This window comes from Pararge aegeria, chromosome 27 (genome assembly GCF_905163445.1).
Source record: "Pararge aegeria chromosome 27, ilParAegt1.1, whole genome shotgun sequence".
In the NCBI taxonomy this organism is placed as follows: domain Eukaryota; kingdom Metazoa; phylum Arthropoda; class Insecta; order Lepidoptera; family Nymphalidae; genus Pararge; species Pararge aegeria.
This window is the reverse complement of record NC_053206.1, coordinates 8623541-8638565: the sequence shown is the minus strand read 5'-3', so window position 1 is coordinate 8638565 and position 15025 is coordinate 8623541. Positions and strand designations below refer to the sequence as shown.

The window sequence follows — 15025 nt, the reverse complement described above, 5'->3', positions numbered from 1 at the left end:
ATATCATTGGTTACTTCCGATCAGTCAGAGATTGCGGCCTTAGTTCCAGCCCGGAGTTTGGAAATTAGCGGTGATATATAATGTTGGCTCGAAGCACGTGAAGCTGTCGGTGTGATCATCGAAGTGATCTTTATCATTTTCCAGTCCGGTTGGAGCCACCGTCCCATCAGACTATGAGAATTGGGCAACCGCGTAGTTTAAAAATATCTCCAGGGATTGACCACCGTGGCTGATATCGGTTTTGGCAACTGTTTAGTGTTACTCACTGGCGAGCGCTCCTAGGCGGCGGCGGCGGCGGGCGCCCGCGGCCCGGGCTGACGGGCACGGCCACCCCCTTGGGGGACGGCCGGATGCTGGCCACCAGCCGCCCGCTCGTCACCGACGACTTGCTGGCCGACCGCTCCGCCCCGGCGTCCGCGCGCTCCCGGCCCACGTCCGACACCGACGACTTGGGCGTGGACCTGACCGACGTCGCGTCTGACCTCGTCACCGAAACATCCGTAGCTGATCTATCGATGGTCTTGCTCGATTGCGACTTGAGCAGATCCAGGGTGGTGGAACACGTGTGGGGATCCAGGGACGACGAGCAGGACTTGTGAGGCTCGAAGTTTCTGGAACACGCGTGCAATGGTTCGAGGGTCGTTGGGCACGATTTGTGGGGGTCGCTTCTGCACGGGTGGGGGGAGCAGATGTCGAGGTCGGTGGAGCAAGATTGCGAGCAGGGCTGGCTGGCGTCCCCGGGCGCGGCGCGGGCCGGCGAGGCGCAGGATCACAACACCGTGTCCAGCGTGTCCAGCGAGCCCAGCAGGGCGGGGTCGCGCGCGCACCAGCGCGCCAGCTCGTCCGGCGTCACCACGCCGTCGGCGTTGGTGTCCATCAGCTGCAATCAGTAATACATGAATATGGCAGTAACACATTATACGACCAGCGGCCACTCCTCACGTGTGGTGTGAGCGGGCGGGTGTCACTCACGTGGAAGATGCGGTCGACGTGGTCCTCCGCGGCGCGCGGCGGCACGGGCGGCGCGGCGGCGCGGCCCAGCAGCTCGTACACGGCGCGCACCACAGCCAGCATCTCCGCGCGCGAGATGCGGCCGTCGCCGTCCGCGTCGTACAGCGCGAACACCCACGACAGCTTCTCCTGCCGCGAGCCGCGCCCCAGCGCCGACAGCGTGCCCAGGAACTCCTGCGCAACGCACGCTCGGCTATATAACGCGACGCCCGATGCGCGATGGCACTCTCCCTCCGTCACAAGGTAACCTTGTATAAAACGTGCATACGTCCCATTATGACATACGCCAGCGTCGTATTCGCCCATCGCCCTCACAGCTCCTACAGGAGCTTTCAAGTCCTGCAGAACAAATTTATGCGTATGACCACGGACAGTCCGTGGTACATGCGCAACGTAGATCTCCACCGAGACCTCGATCTTCCCACCATAGCCCAGTACATGAAAACATTATCAAAGACCTACTTTGAAAATGCAGTCCGACACCCCAACCCCCTAGTGGTCGAGGCGTCCACTTATACCCCCGTCCCCGACGTCGAACCAAAGCGGCGACGTCCGAAGCATGTCCTTGACGACCCTGACGACAAAATAACTACCGACAACGTGTCCCAACAACACACACACACGCAACATTCACAGCGTCTTCGCCGGCGAAGACGAGGGCCCCGATTTCTGACGTCATCCGGACGTGGATCCTTACCACGGTCACGGGGGCGTTCGGACTAAACAATGATTAGTCCAAAGTCCACCAACAGTCAGATTAACGTTGAACCGAGCCGAGGTCCGAGTCCTCGCAGGAGGCACCCTCGGGTCGACGTCTCCCATACTCCCCCCGATGTCGTCGAGCCCTGGGGCTCTTCTCATGGCGAGCTTTCGCGCTCGCCCCACTCCCCCGGTGACGCCGTAGCAACCCCTTAGGAGGTTATCGGCAAGTGTCCTTCCGAAAAAAGCAAAAAAGCGATGGCACTCGCGTCGCAACGCTCCCGCCTTTAACATCGTGATTACGACACGGAACAGAGCTCCAACAGTTTTTTTAGTGAAAACTTACTATTAATTAGGCAAGTTCCGTTTCGCGTGAAGTTATGTTGTTGCTTGATTATGTATTATTGAAAAAGAGAAGGATTACTGTCAAATTGAAACGGATATTCAGACTGACTTAAAATTTGCTCATTTCTTCAAGTATTTTAAAATAAAATCTATAACGTTTGTATATTTAACAGCAAACTATACCACTCCTATTCTTAAAATGGTTCAATGTATTATTATTTTTTAGGTTCCAAAACTGGAGAATTAAATTAACGAGAATTTCTATAAGAAATATAATGATGGGATAAAATTGTCCGTAAATATATAACGGTCATATTTCTTGTTCACAAATTTGCTGGTATAGTATTCATCACATTCATCCGTTTCCGGTAAACGAATAATTGACAATATAGTTTGAAATAATTAAAAAAAATACACACACATATCACATATCATCCTTAATTAAAATTCAAATCTTTATTGTAATTAACATTAAGAGCATAATTCAGCAAATATTACTTTTGTGAATCAGCCGCAAGGAAAGTTTCCATTTAGTGGGTTCAAAATCTAATTATTTTATTTCGCTGCGTATCGCATTAAAAGTTTTAATTGGGCTTACAGTAATCATTTTAACTGAACATTAAGATGTTCAGAAGCAGAAGTATCGGTTACTTTTGAAGGTTCCTACGTTATTATAATTTCGGCGATTCCTTTGGAGTTTGTAATTTTTTTTTTAAATCACTTTGGTGTTGGAGCGAGACGCGCGAAATAAATTACCGTGCGTGTGTCTCAAGAACTGGAAAATGGCACAAACTATTTAATTTTTCTCTTGTTCGCCAAAGTTGGATGGTTTAAAAAAACATAACTTTAGAAAACAAGTACACGAAGAGCGAAACAAAATTGCAACTTTCAATCGGACCCAACAATTAACCGGGTAAATTTTGAATTATTAAACGGTAAAAATATTCTTTACCGGTTTGGAATTAATAACAGTTTTTAGGGGACTATATGAATTCTCATCGCTTGATCATCCCAAGCGATTTCTCCTCTGTACAGATTAATAAATGTTAATTTTTTCGAGTATTGGTTTTTATGATATGATATTGGTTTTAACTTAAATGATTCTGAAACCAGTTCGAATTTTGACTGTTTTCCAGCCCTGCTTTAAATTAATGTCGTATCGTAGGCGGCTCGCAGGTCGCTGGGCATCTAGCAAAATAAACACAAAATGACTTCATTCAGATAAGCCTGCTTATGGGATTCCACAAATAACAGCTGCTACTACCGGCAGCATTCAGTCCATCCCCTCCCATTTTATTCGCCCCCTCTCATGAGAGAGGTGAGATCGGTGAGATCATAAAACTAAAATGGGAATTCGATAAGGCATTGAAGAGGTTTTATGGGTGACCGAATACGTCTTATATAGCTGATATACAGCCACTATACGACCCGGTGGACGTTAAATATGTTTATTGGTCGCAATAAAGCATCGTTACCATGAAAAATATGTGCAGTAATATTGTTTATTATTGAGCAAGTATTGCTAATGATACAGGAACCCTTTGAATTCTTACAAAGTCGAGGACCTCTCTGACGCAGTGGTGGCAGCTGGTATTTTAGGTAATATCCCTGGCAGGGAATTTATAACTTCTGTGTTTCCTCTGATCTGGTCTCGTGGGATGCTTTGGCCGCGGCTAGTTAAGTACCACCTTATCGATAAATATGCCATTTGTTAAGGGATCCCGTACAAAAACTGAGACGAGTTCAAAACTAATATAAGTAATAAAAAAGAAAATATATATGTCGACGCGGATGCTGTGCGACATTTATTTGAACAACTTTATTTGACTCTGAATCGGTTATAAGAGGGTTTAATATGTAAAAAAAACCTAGAAATGAATTGCAGCGCTAACTGTTTTATTTCCAAACAATGTTATTCGCGGCCGGGCGGCCCGCTGCATTTTTCTTGCTTTTTGCGTTTCTATACCCGTCGCAACCTCTAAGCGATAAATATGTTTAAAGTAACCGTGATTATCTATAAAAGAAACCGCGAGGCTATATGTGTAACTGTTATGGTTAAGTTACAATAATTATTTTTTTTATAATTTTTCTTTCAAAACACTGATATAATATTGTAAGATGTTGACATTCTTATCATGATATTAATCCTTATCGAAATAAATAGTTTTATAAATATTATTTTTTAATTATACCTGCAAATACCTTTTTAAATTATTTAAATTGGTTCAAATTTAACGGAGCTATGAAGTAAAATTCATAAAAACTTTCATTCCATTTCCCGAAGGAAACTTTTTGTTTATGGGGATAAAAAGTAGCCTATATGTTGACCCGGAATAACAGCTACCACTATACCAAATTGTATTAAAATCAGTTCATTAGTTTTCACGTGATGCCCGGACAGACAGACAGACAGACGGACAGACATACAGACAGACAGACAGACATACAGACAGACAGACAGACAGACAGACAGACGGACAGACAAAAATAAAATAAAAATCTGTTTTGGACTCAGTATCGATTTTAAAGCATCCCCCGATCAAAATTTTCAAAATATATTAAATGTACAGTAATCTTCCAGTTACAGTTTTATTACAAGTATAGATTTTAACTCGCAACTTATTTCGTAACGTAAAACCTAATTCTTTCAAGTCAAATGGTTTGATGTTGGCTTTGGTAAATTTATTTAAATAACTATTACTCTTTGTGAGATAGTTCTACGCTGTAACAACAGATGGCAATATCAGGGATAAAATACTCCTAATGAATTTTATGTCTGATTGCCATTCAGATCTAACCCAAATTTTATCATCATTTTATTAATGTTTTTAATGTAATTTAATTGCCAATAACTTACTTGTAATAAATAAGTAAGATTATAGTTTTGTAAGAACTTGTAGCTTCGTTTCAATAGATGGCGGCACTAGTTGTGAAATGTTAATAACTCCATGTAAAGATTTAGCTGTTTGACTGCCAGCAAAATCTGGGTTAAATACTTTTTAATATATAATGATGTTTCGATGTAATTTGTAAATAAATGCGTAATGCAGGTACATTCACATATTATAGACAAATAGATACATACATAATATAATATCATACGTTCTCAAAGCTAACATAACTTTAAAGAAGTAATCTTATGGTTTAAGCGTTTGAAGTGAGTTTCCTTTCAGACGCCATCTCACTGTCGGCGTGTACTTTTAGTTGGTAATTATTATTGTGTGTTTACTAATTGGAATTATATTTAACCTTAATAAGGTTATTTTGTTTATTTATTTATTTATTTAAGAGCACTAACAACATGCATATTACACGTTTTTTAAACATAGCACACACACAAACACATGGACTGATATGCACGTCAATGACAAGTGCACATAGCATTGACAAAGCGTCATATAAACTTAATTTGCAAAAAAAAAAAAAAAAATTGAACACAAAATTTAACTCACCGATAAGTGTTCGGTGAGTTTTTTTCTAAAAGCTGTGGGTGAGTCGTGGAAGATATCGATGCTAGGTATCTTTTTAGATAAATCGTTGTATTTCGCACAAATACGTATAATAGGCGCTTGTTTTCCGAGAAGGGATTTAGTAAATGGTATATGAAAAAAAATTGTGGATTTGCAACTTCTGGTGTACCGGCGCGGGACAGTCAGAGATATATGATTGAGAAGGTTGTTACATTTAATTTTGTTTTGTAATATTTTATGTAAAAAACACAGATCAAGAATATCCCGCCTGTTACGAAGAGATGTCATTTTAAACACTGCCAATCGCTGATTATATGGCTGTCTGTGTGAAAGGCCACTGACATAAAAAGCCAGGTGCCGAGTGAAAGCGCGCTGTATACTTTCAAGGCGCTGCGAGTGCACGCAGTAAGCAGGATTCCAGATAGTACTCGCGTATTCGAGGCTGCTTCTCACTAAGGCATTTTGTTATCTGTGCTGGCTGAATTTGATGTCAGTATGCAGTCTCCCGTCAAAGTTGATGTTGCGATATTGCTAGGTATAGTCTCACCTCAAAGTTGATGTTGCGATATTGCTAGGTATAGTCTCCCGTCAAAGTTGATGTTGCGATATTGCTAGGTATAGTCTCCCGTCAAAGTTGATGTTGCGATATTGCTAGGTATAGTCTCCCGTCGAAGTTGATGTTGCGATATTGCTAGGTATAGTCTCACCTCAAAGTTGATGTTGCGATATTGCTAGGTATAGTCTCCCGTCAAAGTTGATGTTGCGATATTGCTAGGTATAGTCTCCCGTCAAAGTTGATGTTGCGATATTGCTAGGTATAGTCTCACCTCAAAGTTGATGTTGCGATATTGCTAGGTATAGTCTCACCTCAAAGTTGATGTTGCGATATTGCTAGGTATAGTCTCCCGTCAAAGTTGATGTTGCGATATTGCTAGGTATAGTCTCACCTCAAAGTCTATGTTGCGATATTGCTAGGTATAGTCTCCCGTCAAAGTTGATGTTGCGATATTGCTAGGTATAGTCTCACCTCAAAGTTGATGTTGCGATATTGCTAGGTATAGTCTCCCGTCAAAGTTGATGTTGCGATATTGCTAGGTATAGTCTCACCTCAAAGTTGAGCTTCCCACGCTGCTTGTGTTTAACTGTGTTGAACACGAAGTGCGCGTACTGCGATGCGTCTGAGAATAAACATTTCATACATTACTTTAGTTTCATCGTCATCATCAAATCCACCCATTACCGACTACTACAGGACATTGACCTCCTCCCAATGAGAAGGGCTTAGCCGTAGTCCACAACGCTGGCCCAGTGCGTATTGGTGGACTTCACACGACTTCGAGAACGTTATGGAGAGCTCTCAGACATGCAAGTTTCCTCACGTGTATCACAAATGATAATGTTAAACTGCTTCAAACGTGCCGGGGTTAGACCCAAGCCAACCGAAAGTAAAGTCGAAGTCCACTAGGCTATCACCTTTCATTTTAGTTTCACAATAGAATGAGAAGTGAGTTGACCGACCTGCGATTGGAAGTGTGTTCGAGTACTTTGCATCGAAGAGAAGATTAAAGTCTAACAAGGGTTCGCGCCTGAAAGCCGGTGTAATAAATACACAGTTTTCAACCTTCATTTATACGAAAATGTACTAACTGTCTAATTGTTGGTGTAAACGTTATAATCGAAGTTCGTTTTTTTTAAATTTATCAATTGTTGCATTTGTGTGTCAGTTTTACATTAGCATACATATACCTTAGAATATCCACACACGCACACACAAAGGAACCCAATGAACACGAACGAAACCGACGGGCAACAGCTAGTAGTAAATAAGCAGGCTATTGTTGAGATTTGCCTCAGTTTATAATAATGTACCCCGCTTATTTCTTGATAGCAGAAAATTATATCTCTTTACAAAACATTCAGCCTCTACAGCGTTACGACTTATGGCCTTACAAAGTTACCTTTCCTTTTAAATTAATGAACAAGAGCGCAAGCAAAACTGAATCTTATTTTTAACTCGTTAAAGACTCCAATCCTATGGCGTTTAACGTTGTGCACTTAAACTTTGTAATGAAGTTGTAAGAATGCGGTTTTTATTTAGGTGTTTTGTTTTAATTAAATTGTGTCGCGTCAGATATAAGCGGCTCTTTCAAGTACTAGAGGGGTTTTACCCGACTGCATGCGAAGGAAAGGAACTTTTTGACCTCAATGCATATGACGAGACTAAATATAATAAAATGCATGAAAAGCAAGTTCCAAAACTGAAACCCGAATAAGTAGAAATTGAGAGACTACTTAGTTAAAATTTTTGTCATTAAATCAGTAATTAAAACTTTTTTTAATTTCTACAAAAAATATATTTCGATCTGGTCTGATCTATTCCGATTTCTGATCCGGATCTGGTTTCAGATTGGAAAAGTTGGAAACTTTTACTTTATTTATTACTTATTTCGTGATTGACGAATGGATATGTATCCATTCACAAACAAGTAATATATATTTACACGTTGAGGCTTTTCATTTAATACAAAACTCGAAAAATTTCACTCAAAATTTATTTTGAAGTATACAAAATAAACATCAGAACAAAGTTATTTTGCACTGGCATATTGAAATTATATTGAATATATTGTGACGACACAGATCCACGAAAATTTGGATCGCTGAGAGGAAGCCAACGAGACCCAAATTATCAAAATCGGCCGAATAGAGGCTTCACAAATACGTTTACTGTTAGAAACATTACCCCTCTGTAGTTGGAGAAATGCAGTATTCGTTTTTAATACGGAGTTCATATTCATTTTCAGTATAATTTATATTTCTGTGCAATTATTTAAAGGTAGAAGATATTTACTCTTTAAAAAATTACTAAAACTTTTATCTGCACAGTGTATTTATTGCTCAGACTTGAAAACTATATAGAAATAAAGTATTTATTGATTCAACTAAAATCGGGTCATTCATGAGTTCATAAGAAAGAAAATTATACTATACTAGCTGTTGCCCGCGACTTCGTATGCGTTTGATTTGGTTTTTATAGTATTCAGTATCGCTAAGCCTTAAATGAGTATAGTAGTATATATACACATATATATATATATATATATAACATGTGACTGGCAATTAATTATAGACAAATAATTTGCAATAAAATAAAATTGCGACTATAATTAAAGATCTAAGCTATCCTATCTCTTAAGTTGGAGCAGACTGCTCACGGTGTGCCAATTCAATTTAAAATCGGTTAAGTAGTGTAGGAGTCCATCGCGGACAAACATCGTGGCAGGAGATTTATATATATTAAGATTAGTAGGAGCAATTATTGCTTAAATCTGAAAGTGATACCGAAAAATATGAAGCGTTGATGGCCCAGTGGGTAGAAGCTCCACTTCACTTTCGGGGGACCGAGTTCGATTTGCAACCCAACTGTGGGGTTGGGAATTAGTATAACTTTCTGTAGATATATATTGTTATGAGCGTTTTAAGTAATTAAAATATCACTTGCTCACGGGGAAGGAAAACATCGTGAGGAAACCTGCATGCCTGAGAGTTCTCCATAATGTTCTCTAAGGCTTGTAAGTCCACCAATCCGCACTGGGCCAGCGTGGTGGACTGCGGCTTTAACCCTTCTTATTGTGGGAGGAGGCCCGTAGTGGCGCGGTAATGGGTTGATGATGTTCGGAAAGTGACTACTCGCTTTGACTAGCTGCAGCAAAGTATACTAAGGATATAAATAGATACAAACTCACCTCCCAGGGGGAAGAACTGGGAGAATATATTCTTGAAAGCTTCCTCGTCGACAACGCCGGTGGGGCACTCCTGAAACACAATTTAGCACATTGTTACCGTATTTATATAATTGCTTTTCCATAAATCGAACTGCACACTAAGAGTTTAGTTCGGTATAGAACGAGCTAGGAGGCTCATTGGCAACGACGTTGTAGTCTTCAAAGTCTCGAACACCGACGCAAGGTTCTAGCAGTATTCTACAAGATACATTTCGGAGAGTGTGCTCAGTTCGATTTGGTTAAACCATGTCCTTTCTGCGAGGCACCGAAAATATTTGCACCGTTACGTAGTTGATATACCATTAAAACGTACGAAGCGCTATCCTTTTTTTCTAATACGCACCGCAAAGGGCTGGAAAGCCCTTCCATCTTCAAATCAAGTTAGACCCATGTTAGGTTGCGTCATCGCTTACCATTTTATGGCCTACTTACTTATGAAAAATTAATGGCAAATAAATGATTATTAATTTTAGTTTAACAGACAATTCACGCTTCACCAGAAATAGAACTATGCAAAATTGAAAACAATTTTACTTCATATGCTCTTTAAGTAATCCTTAAAGCTTCGTCTAATTAAACTTAAACTGCATTTATGCTCCAGACTCTAGAGTATAAAACTTTTCGGCTCTGAATCCTAGTCTATTTTGGTCCCGAGGCCTATTTGTGAGAATTTACGTTAAAAACTGCAGCGTTGGTTTGTATTTGGTTTTCTTTTTATCGAACTCGTTCTCTCGGAAAGTGAGGCCATTAGGGTATTGCCGCTTATAATCAAAACTAACTAATTAATCATTGGGGGTTCGGGCCACTTGCGAGCCCACTCGCCGGCCGCCAAGGGTGCTTGGGATCAAGTCAAACATTACACTGTTGCGGAAACATGCTTTGTTGTCATCGCTTTAAACTGCACTACTTATTTCTCTTTGAAAATTGCATTGTAATAAAATAATTAATTTTCGTAATTGATGTACCTATTATTTTATGTGGAGCTGTATTGGCACGCCATGGCGGTAAAATTGTACGGCGTCACGGAAAATCGCATGATGCTCTTTTACGGCTACATACCCCGATCTAGACGCAACAAAATTCTATTCCTTATATGTAATACCATTTTCGTGTTTATTTTACTGACAAGGCGGCAGGCAAATACGGAACGAACGGAAAATGGCCTATGCGTCATACCACGTACACGAAACCGCCTAGCGAAACCACGTCGTTGATGAAATGGCTGCGACATCTACTCAGGATTGTCTTCCGACTAGGAAATCCTCAACGGCGGAGAGCACAGACATGACACTTCGCATGCGTGCACGTACCTGCTTGAACCCGCGGTACATCAGCTTGATCTCGTGCGGCGTGAAGTGCGACGCGCGCGCCAGCGCCTCGGGCGGCTCGGGGCGGTAGCGCGCGCCGGGGCACCAGATGTTGGAGCCCGCGTCGTCGCAGTCGTCCTCTGCAACAGACACGCCGTCAGAACCGGACAACACTTCTGATAGATTTACCCGTCCAAGTAGTAAGTTTGTTGCTTTTTGACGTGACAACGTCTTATAATTCGATGGAGTCGGCTGCACGCACGAAAAAACATAACGCATGCGGCGTTACCTCGCTGAGGCGTTCCATTCAAGGTTTGAAGTGCAAGCGAGAGCGCGGAACGAGCGACAAAGAGGCACAGTCGGCCTCCGCGTTCGTCATCTATCTCTCTCCTACTTGAGTGAGCGATGCGTCCGCGTGGACAGCTTCTATACAATAATACATTTACATGTTTTCGGCAAAGATGAAGTGCAGTGAAAAGTGAATGTGGTGTCAATTGTTTATAGCAACGATAATATCTATCAAACAAATAAAATTAAAATTTTCTTTTGAAAAATGCAACCATTCCATCAGTATTTTCTTACGACGTTGTCACGTTCAACTATCGTCAGTAAGCCGACTTTACAGACAACCAATTTTTTATATATAACTAAATATACTACGACAATGCACACATCATCTAGCCCCAAAGTAGGCGTAGCTTATGTTATGGGTAATAAGTTGCCTGATGAATAATGTACATAAATACTTATATTATGACACTAAAAAACATTGATGACATTTTCCAGTTGTGGGAATTCTACGGCCTTGGACTCAGAAAGAACTCGCTGCCCACTGCGCCAATCATCTGTCTTTGCTTTTTGTTTGTTTGATTCTTAGAGCTGGCCGCGTTTGGAACCCTCCTCGCTTTAGTTTTAAGATAATGTTAACAATTATAGAAAAACACCGTAAGAACTTTTTTAACTTGGTAGTGTCACTGGTCTCCTTCAACTAACCTAATTTGTTTGACGGCCGACTGGCGCAGTGGGCAGCGACCTTGCTTTCTGAGTCCAAGCCGTGTGTTCGATTCCCACAACTGGAAAATGTTCGTGTGATGAACATAAGTGTTTCTCAGTGTCTGGGTGTTTGTCTATATATTATAAGTATTTTTGGATATTATTTATTAAAATATTCATCACTCATCTTAGTACCCATAACACAAGCCTACTTTGGGGCTAGATGGCGTTGTGTGTATTGTCGTAGTATATTTATTTGTTTATTTATATATTAAAGACAGGAAAAAATTAATTGCCTTTTATTCAGGAACGCGTTATCCGTAGTCAAACACGTAACTTACAATTGCGCAAACAGTGCGATAGTCGTACGAACGTTTCAAGTTAAATAAAAGCTTATAACGTCTCATAAAAGTAAACCGTAACAACTGGCGGGATCAAAAGGTCAGCTGCGACAGTAACTGTTCGCAGAGCGTTCATCGCGCCCGGAGCGGGGACGTTTGTTGACTTTGTTCTGCGAGCTGCATACATGAGGCCTCGACGAGCGACGGGACGAGGCATGAGAGGCGAGCGGGGAGGAAGGTAACGCTTACTAATATTATAAAAGCGACTGTGTTGTTTATTTGTCCACTCCCTAACCAGGAAACCAGTCAACTTTATTTTTAACGGGTCACATGAAACATTAAAAGAACAATATTTAGACAGAAATAATAATAATTACAAACTTGTTACGTAGGCATGCCCAGGGGATAGCCATAGTATGCCCGCTAACCAAGTAGCGGCCGTATCGTATCATGTTCAAGTTACGTCAGCGCAGCGAATTCCGGAGGCTTTGAATCGTGATGCGATATCTTTTTACCACGCCTTCTATGGAATTAATTTTAAGACCAAAGCTAGGGAGCTCGTGCCACAAATCGGCCGAGCTTAGTTAATAAGTCTAGTTTTAACCTTCAAATCTTTTTTTGCGTGATTGCAGGTTAACAAATTTGATCTTATAACAAAAAATAACAAGTTCCGTGCTACAATCTGCCATTCTATGACATGCATATTATAATTAACAACAAAACCTTAATTATAACATTATTTTTCCATTATATACAAAATGTCAGAAAATTAAGGTATCAAAACTGTGGAATTTAATAACAATCTAATATTATAAAAGTTATAAATGTAATACATAGACTAATAAATGTATATTAGTCTTAACATCTTTTTATTCTGCACCCCGCTGCGACTTTAAATAATATTTACAAAAAAATTAAGCAATCTAACTGTTCACTTATGGGCACGGTACCCAATATGCTGGAGCTATTGCCCCTTTTGGATTGCTAGACTTAGCCTTTGGACTCAAGAAGCGCCAGCTCACCAGACGTCAAAACCAACGATTGGTTCGGATTTCAATTGCCGGGCACGTCTTTGCCGGTAGGGTGGTAACTAGTCACGGCCGATGCCATCAGACCAGACCAGAGAAAACTCAGGAATTATAAATTCTAATTCTAATTCTGCCGGGGATCTAATCCGCGGCCACCCTCTTCCCACTCCCACGTGAGAGGTCGTTCCTTTGTAAACCGTGGGCAGTTCGCAAAGACCTGGAATGCCTTTGCGTCTTTTTTTTTAGTTATAATTGACAGGCAGATGGCCGCAGAGCAGATGCAGGGAGAATGTCCTGCAACGTGACGCCCCGTGTCCATCAACCTCTGGAGTAGGAATTAGCCTCATGAGCCTGTTATGACACCAGCAACCACGCCACTTCTGAAATGTTCATACACGTTGTCACTACACAATAACAGGTATGGTGATAGCTTCTTAAATTATGTTGCCTGGAATAGAACCCGAGGTCATAGCGACTATAGCCCATAATTTAGCAGCTGCTCTGTTACACGTTATTACACTACTCTTATACATACTTTTTGGAACATCATCTGGGATTTAAATTGAATCACCATCAAGATTCAGCTTCATGTAGTCTACATGAGCTTAGAATGTTAATAAGGATCACTATCAAAATTTAACTCTTTACAAAGCGGGTACCTGTAGCGGCACTTGACACGTGACAGGGCGGTGGAGGGGGAGGAGGTTTGATAACGTTGTTCTGCGAGCGGCAACATGCGGGCTCGCTGAGGAGGGCTAAGGCATGAGAGGTGAGCGAGGGAATCAATTAATCAGATGTAGAGATTTCTTTAATCGCACTGGCCAAGTATCAATTATAGAGTGCCCTCCAGTCGTTGCTTTGTTGGGACGTGAAGGAAGAACGATATTTGGAGTAAGAATACTTGGAAATTGAATGTTACTCCATTACCAAATGTAGCCCATGTTACTCTACGTTCTTTCAACATCTATACCGCAAATGTAGTTGATTGGTTGCACAAACAAACACAATTTCACATATTTATAAACGCCGCAGTGCCCCGCGTTTTACGTCCAGGTTCATAACTGTTTTTACAAATCCCGTCAGAACTGATAGTTTTCCTGGGATAAAAATTAGCCTTTGTTACTCTTTGCCCTGTTAACTATATTTCAAGTCGATACACATTTTGCTTGTTTAACATTACTGTTACAAAAATAAAATTAGTTTTTAAATTATTTTCCCGCTCCCGCTTGCAGCTTGAGCTCAAAAAAGCCTCAAGCAGTGCATTTGTCACGTCGCGGCGGCGCTTCAGCGCACACACCGACAGACGCGCAAGGGGGGGGGGGGGGGGGGTATATGTTGGGGCGCTCTTTTGACATTGACTCCGCTTTGGAGATGACTTTGAACGTCATAAAGTGATAGCTTTTTTTAATGAGGCGTCAACTCGTGTCCGGAAAGTATACTGCGGTGATAGCCCAGCGGGTAGGACTTCGACTTTATTTCGAGTTTGAATCCAAGCAGCACCTCTCACTTTCTAAGTTATGTGCGTTTTAAGCAATGAAAATCTCACTTGCAACATCGTGCATGCATGCCTGAGAGATCTCCATAATGTTCTCAAAGGTGTGTGAAGTCCACCTATCCGCACTGGGCCAGCGTGGTGGTGGACTACGGCATGAACCCTTTCTCATTGTGGGAGGAGACCCGTGCCCTGTAGTGTGCCGGTAATGGGTTGATATGATGATTATAAATGTGGAAGCGTATTTGTCTGTTTGTCCTTCACATCCTGACTAAGCGCAAGTCTGCCTCTTAAATAGAGTTACATACTTGTTTCTTTTGTTGTGGAGACTTTCTAAAAGAACCAATCAACTTGCTTTATGAAAGGACGGAGAGTCACTTAGACTACTTTTAGTCCCAGGAGCACGACTGGTTCCCACGGGATTTATAAAGAACCGTAATAAACTCGGACGAAATCGCAGGCAACTGAATCTCGGTTACTGCGTGCTTCCAAGCAGCTTTTAAATGAAGCAATTCGTTTCAGGCCGTTTTCACAAGACAGAAAAATCATTGTTA

General features: G+C 41.5%; 1 protein-coding gene across 1 annotated transcript in view; it reads right to left on the bottom strand.

Moving 5' to 3' along the window:
- Positions 1–713: 713 nt before the first annotated feature.
- LOC120635681 (Kv channel-interacting protein 4-like) overlaps positions 714–15025 on the bottom strand; it is a 64713-nt gene continuing 50401 nt past the window's right edge. The window contains exons 3-7 of the mRNA XM_039906779.1: positions 10621–10757; positions 9272–9341; positions 6633–6703; positions 973–1185; positions 714–880 (exon numbers count right to left, since the gene is read on the bottom strand). Of these exons, the coding sequence (XP_039762713.1) occupies positions 770–880; positions 973–1185; positions 6633–6703; positions 9272–9341; positions 10621–10757 (602 nt within the window). The 3' untranslated portion in view covers positions 714–769. The remainder of the gene's footprint in view (positions 881–972; positions 1186–6632; positions 6704–9271; positions 9342–10620; positions 10758–15025) is intronic.